The sequence below is a fragment of the Colobus angolensis genome, unplaced genomic scaffold (genome assembly GCF_000951035.1).
Source record: "Colobus angolensis palliatus isolate OR3802 unplaced genomic scaffold, Cang.pa_1.0 Scaffold59, whole genome shotgun sequence".
Classification (NCBI taxonomy): domain Eukaryota; kingdom Metazoa; phylum Chordata; class Mammalia; order Primates; family Cercopithecidae; genus Colobus; species Colobus angolensis.
The window spans coordinates 3,072,174-3,095,821 of NW_012119487.1; the positions used below are offsets into that span (position 1 = coordinate 3,072,174).

Here is a 23,648-nt window from a genome sequence, read left to right on the forward strand (position 1 = left end):
GCAGCTGCGGTCCCCGGAGTCCTGTGAAGCGCCCCTTTCCGCGCGGCTGTGGGGCCCTCGGAGAGGGCTGCCAGGACGCGAGCCACTGAGGAGCCTCTCAGCCAGCGCCACAGCCTTTAGGATTATCGGTTCCATCCTCGCGGTCCTGCTCCGGCTCCTCCATCTTGGCCTCGGCGGTGGCGGCTGCCGGGAGGATGTGCCGCCTTCCGGCAGGGGGAAGAAGGAGGAGAAGATGAAGAAGCACCGGCGGGCCTTGGCCCTGGTCTCCTGCCTCTTTCTGTGCTCTCTGGTCTGGTGAGTAGCCGCGACGACAAGGGAGTCCCGTGAGGGGAGTAAAGGGGAGGGAGCAGCCCAGGTCACACCCCCAAGTCATCTTGGCTTTTAGGGTCCGGATTTCCAAGGCCCCCTTGGAAGGGACAAACCGATTACTTCTCGACTCTCCATCTAACTGGTTTGGTAGTGCTCTGTGCGGAGATTTCCGTGGTGTATTTTGGAATTTACAGAGACTCAGTGGGAGAGAGAGAGGTGCCGAGGTAGAAGGAACCACCAAGTGCCTTTGTACTCAGTTCTTCTACCCCTTGGAGACGGTGCAGGGTTTGGGGTTGGGTATTCAGATCGATGGTAAGTAAGTTGCTCCGATGTGCCGCCGGTCTTTGCGTTCTTAGTGTGGTAAGGGGATAAAGTACCTCGGATGCGATACGTTCCGGACGTGCGATTTCAAAACTGAGTGATCATGAAGGTGAGAGTAATGTATAAGCAGTAGGTCTCCTGGACATTTCTCGCACAGTGTTTGATCCCAAGTACACTTGGGCCACTGTTTTTGGAAACTTGGGGGAGCGTGTGTGTGTGTGTGTTATGAAGCATTTTTTCAGTTGGTTTGGTGGAGAGGGTGTCTTAGATGTAGTGTGTGTAGTAGTTTTTGGTAATGTCCCTTAGTAGTGGGAAGGTAAATACTGTATTTTGAAGGCGGGAAGAGTGCTTTGTCCCTAAAGCACCCCCCAAGTTTTACGGAGTTTCCGTTTAATCTCAGGCACTTCTGGAGTTTTTTGAGGAGCAGAGAAAGCTTGTAAGTCGAAAGACTGCTCTCACCGTACTTGGAAAAGCCATTCTTTCCTCCCAGGGAATTTCTTCAAAGATATGTGACAATTGATGACTGAAAACATCTTTCTTCAGTCAAGGCTATTTGCTGTTTGTTATATTAAAATAGAAATTAAGTTTCCTGTTTTGCTTATTTCAGCAGAGCACCAACACTATTTTCATTTTTATGGATGCCTAATGGATTCCAGAGGCACTGAAATTGTAGAGTTGTTGCTCACATGAAATAATACATAAACAAGGGGAAGAGAAAACTCGCGCCTGGCTGAGGGATTTTGATTGGAAGGATGGTAGAAGTGTTTGAGAACAAAAAAAATTGACTTCTTACCTTTCATTCTGAATCCTTTTAATACCCACCTCCCGTTTTTAATAAAATCCTCCCCTTTCTACTTACTGTGTTGGGTACGGAGAAGTACCTGTAAGAGATAAATCCACTTACCTCATTTTAAATTTAAATTTGTAGATACTGAAGCTTGTATTCATTTTCATCTCTTTCTGGGGCTGCCTAGTTATACTCGTAGACTATATTTTCTTTCCTCTTTTTTCTTGGTCTTGCCCATCTTTAAACCATGTTTTTATTCATCAAAACTTTCTGAAATGGCGAATAAGGAAAAGGTTAACACTTTCATTCAAGTTTAAAAACACACCAGTATCTCTGGCTTTTTTTTTTTTTTTTTTTAAGTTGGATGGTGTAAACGAAATCAAGCAATAGAATGTGATTCTTACAGTCATTTGTAAATTTAAGTTAACTCTGCTTCTATTTCTTTTGGGAATTTCTGGCTATCTTTTGATTAAGCTAACCCTCAATATGTTTTCTCACCTTCAATCATTAGCTCTAATGAAGAGCTAATGAATTTCCCTGTTAGGGAAAAAATAGGTTGGCCCGGTATTGAAAGTAGTAATAAACTTCTGTAAAGTTTTTTAACTCCTAGTGAGGAAAATGGTATGTGGAGAGTTTAAGAAAAGAATGTGAACATTTTAAGAAACTTTAGCTTAGGAAACTATTGGGTTAGTTTATTTTGAGATTTGTTTAGACCGCCAAATTTAGACATTTTAATTATTCTTCAGCAAAACGATTAAAAAGCACTAAAATAGGACATTAAGGCTTAAAGGTTTTTTTTTTGAAGGGTGATGATGAATGAGATTGGGGAAGAGGAGTGGTACGTGGTGATGATTGGCAAAGGGTGCGTTTTTTCTTTGAAGACTCTGCTTTCTTGCCAAGTTGAAATTAATGGCACTTAATGGATTTCTAACTTTTGCTGCAATCTGTTACGGTATTTCTTTTCCCAACAACCCCATTCCCTTTCACAGAAAGCGCTACCAGCAAGTCCTAGGGTTAGATAAAACGTTTGCAAGAGTTGATGAGTGCCTTTTAGTAGCCACTTTTGTCTCTTTTGTTATTCACAAATTGTCTCGAAATTTTGTGATCCATTTGTTTTGTAGATTTTGAGTGCTGTATGTCTATTCTACAGTATTCTAGTTTCTAAGGTTTCCCCTCTCGTGCTACCAATATTACTGGTGAGTTTACTATCATAATTTCATAATCTTGATTATGTCTCCCCTCTGCTTTTCTTCCAGCCTAGAGTACTAACCTTAGATTATGTTCACAGAAAAACTATTTCATCTATGTCATTACTCATTTTTTTTTTGCTGTTTTTTCCTGTTGCATACTTTATGATTTTTGATCAAGTAGAATATTCTAGGCATAAATGCGCTATAGCTGCAGCACAGAGCAATGATAGCTAATATTTACTGACAGCTATCTATGTGTCAGGCACATGATGTTTACTTGACAATAGCACCTTTAATCTTTATAAGAGCCCTGTAAGATAGGTATTATTATTAACTTCCTTTGCATTTTACATGTGAGGAAGTATAGAGGTTAAGTAACTTGGCTAAGGTTAAGCAGCTGTTAAGCTTTGGAGCTTAAATTTGAACTTAGGCAGCACAGGCTCCTGGGTACCATAGTCCTTTGTAGGTCAGAAGGCCTGTATTTTACATGTGTGGCTCCATCATTTACTAGATATGTGTTCTTTGACATGTTATGTAACTTCTTTGAACCTTAGTTGTTATATCCTCAGAATGGGGAAATTGATCCACTCATACTTCACAGGGTTGTTAGGACGATGAAATAATACAAATGAGAGATCTTTGTAACATAGTAACAGCGTATTATGTAAATATTTCATCATAACATTATTCAACCACATTTTTTTCTCATACTTACTGTGCCAGATGTTTTTATGAGCACCGAAAATCTAAGATAGAGGGTCACCAGCTTGTCTTGGTTTTAACGCTGGAAGTCGCATAACCTAGGAATTCCCTGCATTAGTTTCCCATGCCTGCTGTAACAAATTGACACAAATTTAGTGGCTTAAATCAACTAACATTTATTACCTTACAATTCTGTGGATGAGAATTCCAAGATATGTCTCACAGGGCTAAATAAAATTAAGATGTCAACTGGGCTGGTTCATTTTGGAAGCTCTGAGGGGAGAATATTTCTCTAGAGGCCACCTGTATTCTGTGGCCCCTTCCTCACATCAGCACTCCAACCTTTTTTTTCATTCCTTATGTCTACTAATGACTGGTCCTCCTGCCTCTCGCTCTTATAAGGACTATTGTGATTACACTGGGTCCACCCAGACATTCCTATCTCATAATCCTTAATTTAATCACATCTGCGAAGTCTCTTTTACTATGTAAGGTAACATATTTAGGGATTAGGATGCAGACATCTTTGAGGGGAGCACATTATTCAGCCTATACCCTATACCATACTCCCTCAGTCGTGGGCAAACTGGGAAAGCTGCATTACCTTCAAGAGTAAAAAAAAACACAATTAGTGGATATTCTGAGTGTGTCCCCTAATTGGTAAAACCTTGTGCATGCCCCTTAATTGTTTACAAGTTATATACATGTGCCAATATAATAATAGTATATTAGTATATGTAATAAATTAATACAAGTTAGATATTTAAGGAAAATGAGAAAAAAAATTCCGTTAATGGTGCCTTTTGTTCTCATTAAAATAATAATTTTTAATGAGAGCTATGTGATTGACCTACTAGATTATTTGACATCGTAGTATAGAAGAGGAATAGTTTCAACTACTTAGGTGTCAGCCCTGTCATTTTCTTGTTGGCTGTGCTTGCATTATTAAATTCTTTGCAGGACTTTTTTAAAAAGCTGCTTCCCGATGTTGTGAGGGTCAGTTCAGTTAAAACTGAATAATTCCTAAGTCTACCTAACTGGGCAAACATAAACCACAGTGAATCATGGTATGCTGTAAGTAAAACCCATTGTTTGTGAGACTTCCACTCTTTCCCTGGGTTTCTGCCAACAGTCCTTGCTGTTCTTGATGTGTGACCATCTGACCCTTCAGACCAAGTATGAATCCTTACATTAATCTTAGTAAAACTCATTTTTTTTAAACTAAACAAATCTGTTCTTCCTTCACCCCAAAGGATCATCTTGGAGAAGCTTATATTTAGACTTATCGAGAAGAGCTTGACATTTAAACAAGACTTATACATTTGACAAATGTAACAGGTACTTACAAAGGTCTTTAGGAACAGCAAAGGAAGAATTCATATCCTACTTATGGTTCTGTCACTAACTGTATGTCTTTGGACAAGTTACTTCTGTGAACCTCAACTCTTATTCATAAAATGGTCTGCAGGATGGATAGTTCACGATGAGAGAATTTTGTTGTAGGCAGAAAGAACACTCTTAACCCAGTTATCTAGAGCATGAGTGTATGTGAGGAGGGATGGGAAGAGAAGCTAGAGCTAGGTTTTGAAGGGATTTGATTATCATGCAGATGAATTCTGATTCTAACCACCTGACAGAGGCTGAGCAAGTTAAGTAGTTTAAACTGGAGAACAGGAGCATGAGGTCACGTGGATCTTTTAATTAGATCGATGTGGAGGATAAAGTGGAATGTAGGGGACATACTTTGGAGGCAGGAGGTCCTAAGTCATGGTCCCACTAGAAGAGAGTTGATATCTAAATCAAGATGCTGTCATTTTTGACCTTAGTAGTAATTTTTCTGAGTATGTCAGACCAGTTTTTATCAATTTAAGAGGTTTATTTCCTGGTTTGTGATTATATTTCTGTACCCCTTTGCTTTTTCTCTCATAATTGCTGGTCTATTAATATGCATAAGTGAGCAGAAAAAAATTTAAAAACTAGAATAATATATAAGCTGCTTTTTTTTCTTTTTTGAGGTGATGAATAGAGCATATTGGAAACATATAGATAAAATATATTGAAAATTCCCCAGAAAACCTGGAGGAATTTTTGCTTGTTTCTGCTTCTGTCTCTTAACTTTAAAAGTTCTGAATATATTTCTTCTCTGAATAATATTTGAAATAAATAAAATAATAAAATAATCCCACTTCTCCAAATCATTCGATGCCTTATTTTTTCTTTCCTTGAATAAACCAATGAAAGATGACCTTTACAAAAATGATTTTTTTAGTGGAACTTAATGTGAAAGACTGAGGAAAAAAAGTTTATCTTTGCTCTGGGATATATATTCCAAAGAAAGCACTTGGTATTTATATTTATAAGAGGTGTCGGGTCATACAGTGTCAGATTCCCTTCAGACAAGTTAGATGAAACCAACTTACCTTAATAGAAAAAGGAAGGTGTGTGACATCTTTGCATAACACCTGAACACCGTGTCCAGTAAAAGATGGCAAATAACGTGTTTCATGTTGGTCCTTTATGTTATTAAACATTTGAGGATATACTGGAGTGGAAGCAGGTAGTAGGGTTGACAGGCAATGGAAAAAATAAAAGGTGTCAGCTCTTTTGAGCATCAGTTATTTCATTTTTTGTTTGTTCATGAACTTGTACATTATTGTTTCACTTTTCTCAACAGTCTGAATGGATAAATGAATCAATATGTATAATTAATATTGTTATGCTTATAATGAAAGGGAAACTTAAAAAATTTGAGTGCTTTATTATTCTCAAGTCATCTTCAAATAGAAACACGTGATGCTTTAGTAGTTTATACATAACTGAAAAGAGACAAAATCTCTTTACTTGAAACTTATCTACGTGTTTTAGATTATACTTTAGCACCAGTTTTATGTTGCCTGCTTTGTTTTTCAAGGCCATATTTTAGACGAATTTCACAAGTCAAATTGTACGTGTCACAAGGGAATAGGAAATTGCGTTGAATATTTGCAGTATAAGAGTGTTAATCCTTTGGGATAAATTTGTTTAATGCAAGTTTTTTTTGAAAGAAGATTTGGTTTTATTTAGGACTTTGTAATTAATTGCTAGTTAAAATTATTTTATATTTTACATGAAAGTGACACCTAGCTTTATTAGAAAGTATTCTGTAACATTAATACGGTTTGTAGGTACTAAGCTAATTTTGTATTACGTAGCGTTTGTAATCTACTGGGGAAAAAACATGTAAAGCCTAAGAACAATGCCTCACTCATAGTAAGCACTACTATATAAGTTATTCATTGACTCTAGATACTTTGGTAATTTGTTGAGTAGAAATAAGATGGCCTAGGTTTCCGAGTTAAGAATGGGAATTTATAAATCCACTTAAAATATTATTTGATTATCCACAATGTATTTGGTGTGGTGAAGGATACAGAAGAATTGTGAGACTTGAGCTCTGTATATAAGCTGCTTGTTACAATACAGATAGTGGTGTAGTGCATAAGGCGTAAAAACTACGTCAGAGCTTGGTTGTAGTCCTTCCTTTGCATTATTAATATGAACATTTATTGAGTGATTATTTCTCTTCTAAGTACTAAATACTATTCAAGGTAATATACATTAAATTATTTTATTCTCTGTATCAATGTTTTAAGGCAGACACTCCATTTTAAAGATGAAGAAAGGTGGGCACGAAGAAGTTAACCAGCTTGCCCAAGTGCTCACAGCCATGAAGCAACAGAGCCAGAAGCTAAGAAGGCCAGGTTCTAAGCCTGTGTTCTCTTAACCAGTATGCTGTGCTGCCAGTTGGCTGGTAGATGGTCTTGGGCAAGTTTCTTCACTTTTTCTAGTTAATAATTTTATCTGGCAAAGTGTCAGCTTTTTTCATCTGAAAATGTGGGTGCCTGGATTGGCCTAGGAAGGAGTGGACGTTGGAATTGTTCATGAACTTTTAAAAGAAATACACATACCTAGGATTCTTACCTTGTAGATTTTGTTAGTAAGTTTGGGATACTCTTATGCATTCAAGTCTGTATTACTGTATTAGATTAACTCAGTTTATTTTTTATATATCTAACATTCTAAGATACCTGGTTTGAATGTTAGTAAACAACACAGAAAACTGAATTGCATAGTAAGTGCTTAGGAGAAAATGAGGGCTAGAGTTCTCAAGGAAGGCTTGACTTGGGTTCAAGGGAAATGTGTGGTTTGTAAACTCTGCTTCTGTGCAAACAGGAGCTTCATGAGCTGAAACAAGATGTACTGGTGTTGATAATATGAATAAATGGCTATTTCTTTATGTGTGCATGTGTATGTCGGTATGTCTGCTTGCAGTGGGTAGATGGCACTTAATTGTTAAGGAGAGAGAGAGTTATGAATAAAAGAGATAATCTAGTTGATATGGGTAGGAGTGGTAGTAAACAGACAAGCTTGAGGAGAAAGAGATAGATTTCAGAGATTTTGGTAGATTTTGCAAGCCAGTCCAAAGAATTAGATAATAAAGATTCAGCAAGAAAAGTGGTGTTGTGAGAACATTATTTTGACATAATTGTGCTAGATTTTTTTTTTAGAGGAAAGAGACTTAGAGGGATGAGTACAACTGACTTTCCACATCCACAGATTCAACCAACCTCAGGTTGAAAATATATTTAAAAAAATAAAAAGCAATACAACAATAAAAATACAAATAAAAACAATGTATAACAGCTGTTTACATAGCATTTACATAGCATTAGGTTTTAAATCACCTCTAGATATTTATATGGGAGGATATGCATAGATGTTTTAAATCACCTCTAGATATTTTAAATCACCTCTAGATATTTATATGGGAGGGTATACATAGATGTTGTAAATCATCTCTAGATATTTTAAATCACCTCTAGATATTTATATGGGAGGATATGCATAGGTGATATGCAAATGCCATTTTATATAAGAGACTTGAGCATTCTCAGATAATGGTGTCTTCAAATCCTGGATCCTAAAAAGCCCTTGGAGTAATTGAGGCTTGTCATAAGAACAACTTAATCTTGGCAGTAGAAACAAAGAAGAGGGTACAATAAATAGAGATTTTTGAGGACGTAACTGATTTGGTTTTATGAAAGGTTGGCAAACTGGCAGTGCAGTGCAGTGCAGCAGATAACAGCATTAGGCTAGGATTCTAAATAACTGAATTTTAGTTTGCTTGTAACCAAACTCTGTTCAACATCCCCTTTCTGTTACGCATCTCCATGCAAAGAGATACTTACTTAGGTTTCTGTGTGCTATATCCTATACAGGATTCTGGTGGACAAAACAAAGTAGCTGCTTTCTTGGAGCACACTGTCTCTGAGAGAATATATTCTAGGGCCTAAAATTATGAATCTGTGAAATAAAGTTCAGTGAGAAAAGAAATGTTAAGCGTTTTTTGGTTTTTTTGTTTGTTTGCTTGTTTGTTTTAACTTGGGCAACTAGAAGAATTGGTGGTGGTCAAAAAGAAGTGGAAGAGTTGGCAAAGGGCTTGGAAGGGGAAGGAGCTGTTAGTTGGAGGTGAATGGAATATCCAAGTAGAGACATTTTATGGGCACTTAAAAATGCAGACTTGAATGCAGATAAAATTTGGCCTGGAGTCCCAGGTGCAGTGGCTCATGCCTATAATCCTAGCACTTTGGGAGGCCCAGCACTTTGGGAGGCCAAGGCAGGTGATCACCTGAGGTCTGGAGTTCGAGACCAGCCTGACCAATATGGGGAAACCCCGTCTCTACTAAAAAAGTAGAAAATTAGCCGGGCATGGTGGCACATGCCTGTAATCCCAGCTACTTGGGAGACTGAGGCAGGAGAATCACTTGAACCTGGGAGGCGGAGGTTGCGGTGAGTCAGGATTGTGCCATTGCACTCCAGCCTGGTCAACAAGAGCAAAACTCCATATCAAAAAAAAAAAAAAAAAAAGAAAAGAAAATTTGGCTTGGCATTGTCCTCATGAAGCAGAGATCCCCAAACCCTGGGCTGGGGACTGGTGCTAGTCCGTGGTCTGTTAGGACCCTGACCACGCAACAGGAGGTGAACAGCAGATGAGTGAGCATTACTGCCTGAGCTCCACCTCCTGTCAGATTAGCAGCAGAACTAGATTCTCATAGGAGCACGAACCCTACCATGAACCGCACATGCTAGGTTCTGTGTGCTCCTTATGAGAATGTAATGCGCCCCCGCCCACCCCATTCATGGCAAAGTTGTTTTCCATGAAACTGGTCTCTGGTGCCAAAAGATTGGTGACCGCTGTCATAGAGGGAATCATTTTTGAAAGAGATCATTGGACTTTTGAAACAGAATAAAGAAAGGTGCCAAGCATAGTAAAGCTCTGAAAGGAAGGAGGAAACTGGAAAAGATAGATGGAAAAAGATTTAAGTAAGTCATTTGAGTGGTCAACAATATAAAATGTCTTAGATAAGGTTGAAGAGCTTGAAAACTGAGAAACGGGCCTTGTTTTCAAAAGAGGGAAGTGATTGATAGCTTTTGGGAGTGGAGAATAGAAGATATTTGGAGAGCTCGTAGGCATGAATTCCACACATTTGTTTGGCAGCAAGCGGAGGTAGAAGAGTACTTAAAAAAAAAAGTTAACATGTAGAGTAGCTTCGTACTTGTTTGCTACAACCTATTTTACACAGTGCCACTGGATTTATCTTGCATGCAACTTTGATTATGTCAGTCCTCTGATGAAATATCTTTCAAAGGCTCTTTGAAGGATAAAACTTTAAACCTTGATAATTTTTGAATGCCTACAGTCTGACCCACACCAACTATTGTAGCTTTATTTTCTGCTTTTCCTAATAGAGACTTTGTTTTAGCATGGCTGATCTGTTGGCCTGGTAGTAATTTATTTGAGAACTATGTAGTTTCTAATTGAAAATTAAGGTAACAAAAGTACTGTCACTTGTGTTTTAGAGGTTAAATATACCGTACCCAATTTCTGAAAATATATTATTATCAAGTGTAGGGTATGATTATTTCTGGCATCTTAGAGGACAAATTGTATTGACTGAATTTCTAATGGTAGGTTAAGATATAAAAACAGAACATATCACGTTGTTTACTAAGTTCTTCTCTGTGTTGGATCAATGAAATTATAGGCCAATTTAGTGAAACAATTTTCTAATAGAATTTGATATGTGGAATATTAAGCTAAGAGAATGTAAGACCCAATCCTACATCAGAGTGAAGATTAAAAGTCAGAACTACTGAAATGCAAAGGTTTAATTAGAAACAGGCACTAGAACATAGAACTTTCTTCAGCTAAGCTGTACAGTTGCATGTGGTTTGACTAAAGACTGTTGAAGCAGCCAAATATAATAAAAACTGCAAGGAGAAAGAGGTCCGGTGTGCTCTTACCTATTAGCAGATTAGACCAAGCAGAAGAGAAGCAACCTTAAAAGAGCTCCAGACAGATAACGTGGTTTAGAAGAATATCTGTCTTTTAATAAAACATTATGATGGAGAGAAATTAGGTTGCTTAAGCAAAGGCACTAGAGGCCTGGTGATCTTTTGGTCTTGTTTTATTACCAATGTTTGACCAAAGTGGCTTCCATATTATTCACCCATTTCCCACAAGTTTCTCAATACTTACAGGATTTTTGTAATTTTTTTCAGGTATCCAGGAAGTAATACTCAAAAACTACAATGTTCACTGTTAACTTTAACCATACTGTCCTAATTGAGTGGCTGGCACTGTATTTCTGTACAAGGGATTAGTTTTGAATTTATGTTTAAGAAGCAATTCTTTATTGCCTAGTTTAGTTATTTCTTTTACCACAAAGTCTTTTCTCATTCTTCTTTTTAAAGCTCTGAAAAAGCTTTTCCAATTCATAGTCAAAATAGGAGCTCAGCAGATCATCATGCTGGCAAGAGGGCAGTGTATTCTCTGCCTTGGAGTTGCTTAGTCTTATGTGAGAAACAAAAATAAACAGTTAATTTCATTTCAATGTGTATGTGCTCAGGTAGAGATAGCCAAAAGGCTGTGAGAATTTAGAGAGGGGCCGCCCACCAACCCCAGATTGTGGAAATCAGGAAAATGTTTTAGACCCTTACTAGTTTCTTGCCCCAAGAGAGAATTATAGGTATTTTGTTAGGTTTTAGATAGTGGGAGTGGGAGTAGGTACAGAACATTCTTGAAAGAGGGAACAGCATGAGCCAGAGACATGAGACAGCGCAGTCTATGTTCAAGGAACTATTACAGGTAGTTCTGTATCACTGAAGTATAAAGTGAAAGGCAGGGAGAGTGGCAGGAAGTATGAAGCTGAAGACGTTAGTAGAATTGTTAGAGATTTTTAAATAGCATGTGGAGAGAAGCTTGAGTTTTGTCATGTAGTTAATGGAGTCTATAAAAGGTCTTAAGCAGGGGAATGGTAGTGTGATAATTTACTGTTAGATTTTTGGCAGAGGTGTGAATGATTGATTCGCAGACGTAGCAAGTTAGGAATTAGGGAGATCTGTTAGGAGTTTGCTCTAGGTAAGAGGTAAGGGCTTGAGTTAAGGCAATCAGGATGGAGATTGAGAAATGATTTAAAGAAATTTAGAGTAGAATAAACCAGATGGTCAAGGGAGGGTGAAGGCAAAGGAATAGTCACAGATGTTTTTCAGGTTTCTAGTTTGAGGACTGGGTAGACAGCAGTACCAGATGGTGGGATCAAGGATATGAGAGGAAGAGATTTGGAAAAGGAAGCTAATGTATTCAATTTTGGATTTAGATGTTTTTGAGATATCTTGGAATATGAATGAAGACAGATGCAACTTTTAAATGATCTTTATTTATCATCAACATTAATGTAGGGTATCACAGAAGGGTTTTAAGGAATGGGCCAGTTAGGAAAAGATAACGGCTAAAGATAAAAGTTTCAGTAGCCGTCAACTAAATACCGTGAGAGTAGGTAAGTCTCCTATGTAGAATATAAAGCGAAGATTCAGAACCAGACCCTTGGAGCATCAGAATTTAAATAGTGAACAGAAGCAGCATATCAAAGGAGACTCAGAAACAGGAGTCAGCGTGAGATGAGAAGCAGAAGTGTGTAATTTGACAAGTCAAAAAGGAGATGGTTTAAGTTAAAACAGCAGTCAGAGGTACCACATGCAGCCGGGGAATCAAAAAAAGCTAACTTCTGCCACACCATACTAGTCTCAGTGGTACAGTGAGGGCAGAAACTAGATTTCAGCAGGCTGAGGACTAAGTAGAAGGTGAAGAAGTTGAGATTACAAGTATAAACTACTGTGAAATTTGGTAAGTGAAAGTAGATAGAAAAGGTAGTGACTGATAATAACTGACATTTCAGTACATATTCTGTGCCAGGCTAAGCATAGCATGCACATTTATTTCAGTTCCTTCTAATAAGTCCATTTTACAGTTTTGATATTGAGTTGAGGCATAAAGGCTTGCTTACTTGCTTTTTTTTTTTTTCCTCACTCTGTCCCCCAGGCTGGAGTACAGCAGCATGATCACCACTCACTGCAGCCTTGACCTCCCTGGGCACCGGTGATTCTCCTTCCACCTCAGGCTCCTGAGTAGCTGGGACCAGAGGTGTGCGCCACCATGCCTGGCTAATTTTTGTATGTTTTGTAGAGACGGGGTTTTGCCTTGTTGCCCAGGCTGGTCTCCGACTCCTGGGCTCCTCTGAAGTTTGTCCATACTCTTGGATTAAAGTATTAATCTAATTTTTAAAAATAAGGAAACTGAAGCTCATAAGTTGCCCATCACTCACCTTGCAAATTTAGATCTCTCTCTAAAGTGTTGGATTTTTCCATGTTGCTACATTTCATGTTTAGTATTTTCTAGCTAACAGATAAATGAAAAGAAAGGTAAGAAGATAACACTGTTACATTCACTCAAGAATTGGTGATACTAGTCAAGGCTAGTTACGGCATAATACAAAAATAAAACAACTATCACAAAGGAGAAGTTCTGATTAACTACTTCATGATTTTCGTAATGGCAACAAATGATAAAGATGAAGGCCCTGTAGTGTAGTGGCTAAGAGGCCCGTGCTTCAGAGTCAAAAAGATCCAAGTTTTAACCCCAGATCCCCACTTATTAGTTGCAGGATCTTGAACAGGTAATAAAACCTGTATAGGCCAGGCACAGTGGCACTTTGCACTTTGGGAGGCCGAGGCAGGTGGATCACTTGACCCCGGGAGTTCGAGACTAGCCTGGGCAACGTGGCAAAACCCCATCTCTTCCAAAAATACAAAAATTAGCCAGACATTTTGGTGCTTGCCTGTAATCCCAGCTACTCTGGAGGCTGAGGTGGAAGGATCACTTGAGTCTGGGAAGGGGAAGGCCGCGGTGAGCTGAGATGGCACCACTGCACCCCCGCCTGGGTGACAGAGTGAGACCCTGTCTCAAAATAAATAAATAATGTACAGTAAAATGCATAGACCTTAACTGTATAGTTGGATCAGTTTTGACACATGCATACATGTATGTAACTCACATCCTCTCAAGATATAGAATATTCTCATCACCCCAGAAAGTTCTCTCATGTCCCTTTCTGGTGAATCCCCCAGAGGCAAGTAGTAATCTGATTTCTGTCACCATGGATTAGTTTTGCCAATTCTGGACCTTCATCAAAATGGAATTATACAGTATTTACTCATGTGTTTGACTTCTTTTTACTCAATGTAATATCTGAGATTTACCCATTTTGTTTCCTTTGTCATTAATTAGTTCCTCTTTATTGCTGAGTAGTAGTACACTGTGTGAATGTACTACAGTTTGTTTATTCTTCTGTTAGTGGTTATCTGGGCTGCTTCCAGATTTGGCTATCTAGTCCCTAGTAAAAACTACTAGGGACATGCTTGTACAAGGCTTTTTGTGGACATAGTTTTCTTTGCTGTTGAAGTACCTAAAAGTAGAATTGCAACTGCTGAAACATGGATATTATATGCTTCTCAATACAATATCCTGAGAAAGTCACAACTTCACTCTCATATCCTGAGAAAGACACAACAAAGGATTCTGACTGAGAATACCTAATCTGAATCTGGTCATCATGATACATCAGCCAAATCTCACATAAGGACTATACTATTTAAAAAGAAAAGGGACTGTAGCCTTCAAAAATGTTAGTGCTGCATAAAATAAAGCTCCAGAACTGTTCCAGGTTAAATGGTACTGAATAGACATGACAAATGCAGGACATGGTCATAGATTTAATTCCGTATTGGAGAAAGGAATTCTAAAAAAGACATTATTTGATTAACTGACAAAATTGCAATGTGGACAGTAAATTTTTGTGTCAATGTAACACTTACTGAAGTTGATAGCTGTATTGTAGTTATTCAAGAGAATATCCCTATTCTGTGGAAATAGATATCACAGTATTTTAGAGGTAAATTACTGGGAGAGAGGAAACAGAGGGAGAGAGGGAGGATGAGTGAGTGAGCATGGGCAAATGACAAATGATGGAACAAATTAAGTAAAATATTCACAATGGGTTGATACAGCTAAGGCATTTGTAGATTTTTTTTTTATACTATGCTGCCTACTCTTCTGAAATTTGAAACTATTTCCAAATAAAAAATTTAAAAACCGTGTTTGAATTTTCTCCTATGTGTGAGATGTTCGTAGATCTATTGAAGTTTATTTGTTATCAGTCTGTTACCAGGTTTTTCATTCCTTATGGCAGTTTTGCTGTTTTTCTAGAAACTTATCCATTTCTCCTGTTGCCAAATATATTGTTATATATAATTTATAATATTTTATGATTTTAAAAATGTTTTCTCTGTGGTCATTTTATCTTTTTATTCCGTATTTTGTTAATTTCCATTACTATCTTCCATTTATTGGTTTTGCCAGAAGTTTGTCTAATACTGTCTTCAAAGAACCGACTTTTGATTTTCTTAATTTTCTTTGCTGTTTTTGTTCTCTATTTTAGCAGTGCCTGTCCTATCCTTCCTTGTTTCTTTGCATTTGTACTGTCTTCTATCTTTTTGAGTTGAATGATTAGCTCTTCTGTTTTCAGCATTTGTCTTCATGTATTCAGAAGCACAATTTTCCTGCTATTGTCTCATCTACATCCCACCAATTTTGACTGGTAGTCTTCTGCTGATTATTTCATAATGTTGTTTCCTTAACCTAAGGATTATTTTGCTACACATTTCTTGCTTCCAGGCTTGGGATATTGTTAGCTGTCTTTTTGTTATTTCAAATTTTGTTGCAGCATGGTTGGGGAATATAATCTTTTAGAGCTTGAGTTTTTGGAATTTGAGGCTTCTTTTGAGGATTCGGTTTGTGATTGGTATTTGGGAAATATTCCACGTGTCCTTGAGAAGAATGTTTTAATTTGTATTTGGTATAAAAATCTGTATCTTTGATTGAGCTTCTTACATGGAATATAAATATCATTTTGTCCACTTCATCTGTTATTTTGTTAGGTAATTTAAAATAGGCCACCATAATTTTTGATTATTCTCTTTCCACCTGTAGCTTTGCCCGTGGTCGTAGTGTATTTTCTACATTGTTAGGTGCATATATATTTGTAATTCTTTCCTCTTTTTACTCATATATAATAAATCGCTGTCTTAATAACATAATGTTGTCCATCTGGTTTGGTTTCTATGTTAATTAAAATGGCTACTTTGTTGTTTTCATATTTTCTTAAAACTGTATGTACTTACTCAAATTTTTAAATGAGTTGAAAATTACCCCTAATGTTTCCTAACAGGGCCCTGTATCTAACATAATAATTGGTACTTACTGGGTAATCTTACATGCTTGTAAAGTTTCTTCATTAAAACTCAAGAGGAAAACAATTCATTTGAAAGTGACAGACTCCAGTTTAGTTTTATTAGTCAAGCTTAATAATTGCAGACTCCTTCTCTGCGATTATTAAGCTTGGCTCATTTGCATATTAGCAGATTCTTTATCGCACATTAATGTCTTTCTAGAATTCATTATTGCATTATTTTGCTAGATTTATTTGATAGTATGATAAAAACAAAAAGATAGTTGGTTCAGTAATTCTGTGCTAGACAAATATAAGAAGCTGTCATTGCAAGCCATTGGATACCATTTTAAAAAGGTGTTTTCTTTCAATCACTTTCACATTAAAGAATGCTTTCTTCCGTAATGAAATCTCTCTTGGCACAATAAAAAATGTTTTCCACTTTCTTAATGAAATCTTCCTTGGCTCTTCAGTTGCTATATCCTTTAGAAAAATTTTCCTGAGTCCCTCTCCTATTCTTTTTAGTAAGGATGAACTGACTTCTCTTTTACCCTAACACTTAACCGTTAGTTTTTGAAACACATAGTTGTAACATACACCCTTAAAATGGCAGGATGCCTAGAAGTATTAAAGATTGTAGGTTGACACAAGAAAAACTTGTCACCACACATTCAAGTTGAAAACCTTCCTTCAAGGAAAAAATAGAAATACAATTTCTAAAATGAAAGCAGTAGGTTTAAGAAATCTCCAAAGTCTTTAAACCTAGGTATTCCATTTCTTCTGGTGGTATTTGGGTGCTCTGATAAACTAACCTAGACTGGTTGCCTTCTATTCCTTGTTTACAGCTATCTTCCTGGGATTTCTCTTTCTAGTCACCCTGGGGGTTTCCTTTGCCTCTGTTATCTCAGTATCATATTGCTGTAATTACTGTAGTTTCATATAGATCTAGTCCCCTCATATCAGAATATTCTTGACTATTTCTGGCTTGCTTTTTATACAAAAAGTCTCCCTTTTTACCACCTCAGTATGTGGTTTTCAGACTGCTCCTATTATTTTGAATTGTGAAATTGACACTTTTTCCAAGTAAAAGGATTGTCAAATATTGGCAGTTTCAAACATTTCTACTTACTAGAAGATTTCTTGCCAAGTTTCTATCTGGGCACTTTATTGTTTCTATTGTAAATGAGTACTTGTTATGATTTGAGAGTGTTGATTTGCCTCTTAATTTTATACTTGGGAATATAATTTTTATGTCTGGGACTTCTTTTAATAGGTGATTCTTTTGAATTTTCCATTTATATAAACTCATCTGCAATTAATGCAGATACCCTCATTATTTGGAACTACAGATAATTTTACTGTCTTTTCCATTTTTATGCCTCTTTTATCTTCGTGTTTTGTAATGCTAATGAAAATGGACATTCTTGTCTTATTTCAGATCTATATAGGTGTCTTTTTAGGTTTCCTCACTATGTATAGTACCGACTTTTAGTTTTATGTATTACATATGTATTTTCCATGTTAAATATATAATTATTCCTGTTTCATTATTGATTCTTGAAACATTGATGGATATATAAGTTTATCAGATGTTTTTCAGTAGCTGTGGATATAATCATAAGATACTTTTCCTTGATATTTTTGCATAGCAAATCAAGTTGATTTTATTATATTGGAACGGTTTTGAATGTCTGAGCTCTACTTGATGATAATTGTGGTATATTTCTCCTTTGGTATGTTCCTAGAGACTTTTTTATTGTTTTCTTGGTAAGTTTTGTATGTTATTTCATAAGTACTATTAACCTCTAGTATTCATTTATGTGTGTGCTATTTCTGTTAGTTTTTGATATCACTGTTAGGTTCTCTATGCAAAAATAATTTGGAAGCTTCTAGGCTTTTAAACAGTTGAGGTAACTTTAGGATTATCTGTTCTCAAATATTTGTTAGAATTTATAAGAACTGTTGCTTTCCGAGGAGGTTAGCTATTGGACAACTTTCTCTGTTTCTTGTGTCGTAATGATCAGATACTGCTTCTGGTGAAGACTTTCCTGTTGTACCTTCATGGAATTCGTAATGTCTTACTTGGAATGCTGATAATAATGTTTATGTTTTTCTTAAGCATATTGATTTTCATCATTAAATTGTTAAAAGGTATTAGGATAGGAACCATCTGTCTGTCATCTCAAATTCTAGCCCATATAGAAATACGTTGACTTAACAACTTTTCTTCTTTTTCTTTCTCTTTTTCTGTTTGTCGTTGGTGGTGGTGGGTGTTTTACAGGCTTCCCAGCTGGCGTGTATGTTGTAAAGAGAGTTCTTCAGCTTCAGCGTCATCATATTACTCTCAAGATGACAACTGCGTGCTAGAAAATGAAGATGTACAATTCCAGAAAAAGGTGCCTTAAATAAACATTATAATTTGTGTGTCAGCTTTCTGAGAGTGTCTGAAAAACATTCAAAATAAAATAATTTCAAAAATGCTGTGCCATAATTTTTGGTGGAGATTTGTATTTTTCTTTGCTATTACTCAGGTAATTCTTAAATTATGATTGCTCAGAGATATTTATATGTTTATTTTGTTGCTTGTATTTGGAATTTTGTAACATCCTTAGTCCTATAGTATAGGGTAGTGCATGTTCAGAGAGCTGAAAACGAGTGATTTGTTTTTAATGATCTATAATAATTAGAGTTTTTAAAGAAATCCCAATTTTGCAAATTAAAAACTATTAAAAATGAGTATTCCAGGGAGAATTTACAGTTAGTGGCTTTGTAGTTTGTTTTATGTATTTAGGTGCAGTAAATATAAAGACTCCAAAAAACCTCATGATCTTAAAACATGTTACTTTACCATTTTAAATGATAAATGGTGAGTATTGACTTGATTTGGCTTTTGCCTTTAACTTCAGTGTATTTATTTAAAATTACTGAAGTAATTTATATTAATATAAAATATTTATTATTTATGTCTCATTCCTTTCCCCAAAGGAACAACAGTTTGCTATCTCTTGTGAAAATGTTCGGACCTTGTTCTATGGGTATAGATAACACCTTTATATATGCCCACAAATCAGTATTTTTATTTCTATGAAAATATCATAAATATATTACAAATTGACATCCGCCTTCCCCCCCCCCAGTGATAGCTCATATATCATCTTTTCATGTTGATATATTCTGAATGGCTGCATTTTAATCTTGTTATACAGACATATTATTTATCAATTGTTTCTTTATTGACAAACTTTTGCATTTTGTTCCCTGCCATGTGTGCACACATGTGTGTGTGTATGTGTGTGTTTCAACACACATTTACAGTTACATACTTGAGGGGTTTTTTTTTTTTTGCATATTTAGAGTAGATTATTTAAATTTAAGTTATGTTGGATATATTTCTGGGATGGAGCATTTAAAATTTGAAGACTTGCCACATATCTCCAAAAAAACTATAATTTTATATTTTCACCCACACAGTATGTGAGATTTTGATTTAATCCCCTTTTTGATGAAGCATTTTGCAAACAAATGTCATAAAAATGAATTTAAGCAGAGCATTAAGGTGGAAAGCATATTCTTTCAGCAGACGTTTAGATACCTAGTATGAGCTGTATAGGCTGAGGTAAACAAAGATTGAATATGAACTTTTATGAAAGTTACACTCTAGAAGGCATAAAGGTATTAGAAATTCTAACTCGAATGTATGTCAAAAAAGAGATGAAAGAAAGAGCTTTATGTACCTTCATTTGTCAGATATTTATTAGAGTTTTACTAGGTGCTTAAAACAGTGCTGGATAGTAAGACTAAAATGTTTGTTAAGAAATCAAATGAAGTTGTTGAACTGGTGTATTGCACATTTTAAGTGTTACAGCAATGAGGGGATTCGAGGAAATAGACAATAATCTTGTAAACAAATTAATTAGAGTCAAATACACAAGTCAGTTTTTTGGTTTTAAAGTATGGAAAGAAATGGTCTTCATGTTGCTTTATAACTTTTGTAAAACAGTTTTATCAGGTGATCTTTTTTGTTGTTGTTGTTATATAGGATGAAAGAGAGGGACCTATCAATGCCGAATCATTGGGAAAATCAGGTTCAAATTTACCTGTTTCTCCAGAAGAACATAAATTAAAAGATGACTCTATTGTGGATGTACAAGTAAGCTATGTTGCTTTGATTTTTAATAATATGTCATTTCAAACTACTTCACAAGGTTGAAAACCTCTGTTCGGTCACCATATTGTGTGTGTATTGTTAGTTTTTTCACTTTGAGGTACTCTGTAACTGGACTTAAGATTACTTACCTGCTGATAGTACTACTTTTGAGAGCATGTATAATTACAGATAATAATAATAATAAATGTGACTAGTCTCTTGGTAGTAAAGGTTTGAGTATAAATCCTCATTTCTTCCTTGGTTCTATTTTGGTTCATTGTGATGTATCTTGTCTCTTCAGATTTTCAGTTGTTAGGAAATTTTTTTCTAACCTGAATCACTTGGAACAAAAGAAAGTATTTTTATGTACAGCTCAGAGTATTTTGATACCAAGATTTCTACTTATTATGGGTATGAATAGCTAATAGGTTAAAATGTTTTTTCCCTCTCTTATATTACATTCTGAATATTGTTTATTTTGTGCACCAGACTTTATGAAAAATACTAAAAACTAGTATATATATACCATAAACTGATCAGAATGCTGAGGTATCTGGAAGCCGTTTAATATCAGTAATGGCTAAAGGAACTGGGGATATTTGATTGTCTAGAATATATATACCATAAACTGATCAGAATGCTAATGCTGAGGTATCTGGAAACCATTTAATATCAGTAATGGCTGAAGGAACTGGGGATATTTGATCTGGAGGCAGAAGGACTAAGGAAAAACTAAAATCTCAAATATTAAAAAAAGAACACACATTTCAACTCAGAATGAGGGAAAATTCTTTCTTTTTAAAAAAATACAGCCTTGGCTATTTTTTTTTTTTCGTTTTTTATTTTTTAACCTTGCACTGTTTGCAAGAGCCAGGGCTATTTATGACTTACTGAGTTATCTAAAGCGATAGAATTAGTTTCATTTTATTGGATTCTGGAAGACGTTTGTCAAGGGTTTATGCATAAGAATAAGAGAAAAGTGATACTTGTAGCCCTTAAAATTGTATGACTATCCTGAACACTCCTACCATTATTCATAAAACTTTTATTATGATGTAGTTGTGTTCAGATACTTCCAAGTACTTACCATGTCTTCTATACCTATATTGTTCATCACAGTAACCACTAGCCACATGTGGCCATTAAGCACTTGAAATGTGGCTAGTCCAAATTGAAATTTACTGTAAGCGTAAAATACACATTGGATTTTGAAGACTTAATTAAAAAATAGCATGTAGGCTAGGCACAGTGGATCACCTGAGGTCAGGAGTTCGAGACCAGCCTGGCCAGCATGGTGAAACCCTGTCTCTACCAAAAATACAAAAATTAGCTGGGTATGGTGGTGCACGTCTGTAGTCTCAGCTACTTGGGAGGCTCAGGCAGGAGAGTTGCTTGAACTCAAGAGACGGAAGTTGCAGTGAGCTGAGATCATACCACTGCACTCCAGCCTGGGTGACAGAGTGAGACTCTGTCTCAAAAAAAGCATGTAAAGTATCTCATTAATTTTTAAAGTTTGAATACATGTTCATATGGTAATATAGTATTTGATAAAAAGGCAGTAGTCCTTTTCATCATAAAAATGCAGGCGACTATTTATATTTTTTTGTGAATTTCTCAGTGTAAATAATTCCCCAAATGATCATACTTTATAGTTTCTGGACTACATGCCTTGAGGTTGTTTTCTGCTCTTGTACTGGCCCTTCTTTTCTTTAAGGCCTAGCTCTTCTAATTCATAATAGTCCTTAGTTTCTTTTTCCTTGAGCTGAGCATGATATTTGTACCTCTCACTTGATATTCATTTATTGAAGCATTTAAACACCTACTGTGTGCTAGGTACTGTGCTAGACACTGGGAATATGAAGATCAAGAGAACATAGTTCTTAGGACATTTATGGTATACTTGAAGAAGAGAGGGAGACATGAATAATGGCAGTTGAGTTGTTACAGATACAGTGATAAAAGTGTACAGAGAACACTGGAGGCATAGAGGAAAGGGAGTAGTGAATTCTGTTTAGGGTTGGTCTTGGAAGAGGAGGTGCTAATAGAGGTTTTCAAATATGAACAGGTGTTAGGTAGATTTCACATTGTGTTTTGGAGGACTGAAAGGCCCGGGACATTCGAGACCGAAGGAGCAGCAAGAATCATTTATTGCTTCCTGGTGTCACTTGAACATATATTGCTGCTTATTGATACACATTATTTCCTGAACTGCTCAGGGTCAAGAACTATGTATTGTACTGTTTTGTACTTGTCCATAGGGTTTCTTTGTTGCTACTAGCATTCATCAATTAGAGAAGACAGAAATCTTTGTAGCTCCTGATGCAAAGTAGGAAATAGGTAGGGAGAAAGTTCTTTCCTAGTTTGTGAAATGCCATGAAAAAATGTGTAGGGCCTGTATTTTCATACGAAATATATTCCTTAGGGTGGTAATATTGGAAGAAAGGATTTTCATAATAGTACTTTTTTAGTGAACATTTTTTATATTGTCATTTTTCAGAAATACTTTCAGTAAATGCCTACTCTGCTAAAGAGATGATATATTAATCTCAACATTTAATTTAGCTGACTTGTTTTTTTTAAACAGAATACAGAGTCAAAAAAGTTAAGTCTGCCGGTGGTGGAGACACTCCCTACAGTTGATTTGCATGAAGAGTCTTCCAGTGCAGTTGTGGACAGTGAAACTGTTGAAAATATTTCCAGCTCATCTACCTCAGAAATCACTCCAATCTCAAAGCTTGAGTAAGTCATTACAAAAAACAAACACAAAAAAGAATCTCCTTACTTAGTGATAGAAAGATTTCTTGAAAAGATAAAGCAGCTTGGTACTCAAGTTTGAAGTGTAGGCTATATAGCAGACCTAAATGAAATTACAGTGATTGTGTTTTGTGTGCATGTGTTTGCATGCCTTTGTGTGTTTTGAATGTAGTGATTTTATAGCAAGTTTGTTTAGCTAACTCAATGAAGTTGATAGATCCCAAGTGTGAAATCTCTATATAGTCTAAGCAAAGTAAGATTCTGCTTAGGAAATAGTGCTTATTTGAATTATCTTCCCTATAATTATCAACTCAAATGTCAGGTTGTTCATTTCCATTAAGTATCGCTGCCATTTCATTCATTTTTATGTCTTCCTGTGAATCGCTACCTTTTTCAAACTTGATAATAAATATTCAGAGTGTTTAGGTTTAAGTGATCCTTAGTTTAGAAAATTTGTTAGGTACTTCCCCTAGCCTCCTTCCTGCAGCAGTCCAAAGAACAAAATGAAATGTCCTTCTATTAATACTACATAAGCATTTCCTTTATCAAATGAGTTAATATAAATAAAGTGCAAGAAGAATAACTGGTACATAGGATAAATGTGTCAGTTAATATCACCCTTGCTTCTCAAGAATGTAAGGGCCTAGGTTGAAGGAGTTGCACAAGGTGTTATGGTTACCAGCTAGGAGCTTGTCTAGTACAGGCCAGGGAACAGAAGACATGTTGAGAAATAATGATAGTATTTTAACTTTTAAATTTAAATGATTCCGAAG

The 23,648-nt window shown here is 36.1% G+C and overlaps 1 protein-coding gene across 4 annotated transcripts in view; it reads left to right on the top strand.

The window, feature by feature from the left end:
• Positions 1 to 4: 4 nt before the first annotated feature.
• Positions 5 to 23,648, top strand: part of SUCO (SUN domain containing ossification factor) — an 85,903-nt gene continuing 62,259 nt past the window's right edge. For 2 of the 4 annotated variants that reach the window (XM_011962320.1, XM_011962319.1), the window contains exons 1-3: positions 7 to 294; positions 18,256 to 18,370; positions 22,706 to 22,860. In XM_011962320.1, the coding sequence (XP_011817710.1) occupies positions 233 to 294; positions 18,256 to 18,370; positions 22,706 to 22,860 (332 nt within the window). In that variant the 5' untranslated portion in view covers positions 7 to 232. Of the gene's footprint in view, positions 295 to 18,255; positions 18,371 to 20,013; positions 20,125 to 22,705; positions 22,861 to 23,648 lie in introns of all 4 variants that reach the window. The other 2 variants (XM_011962321.1, XM_011962318.1) reach the window with 2 other exon arrangements.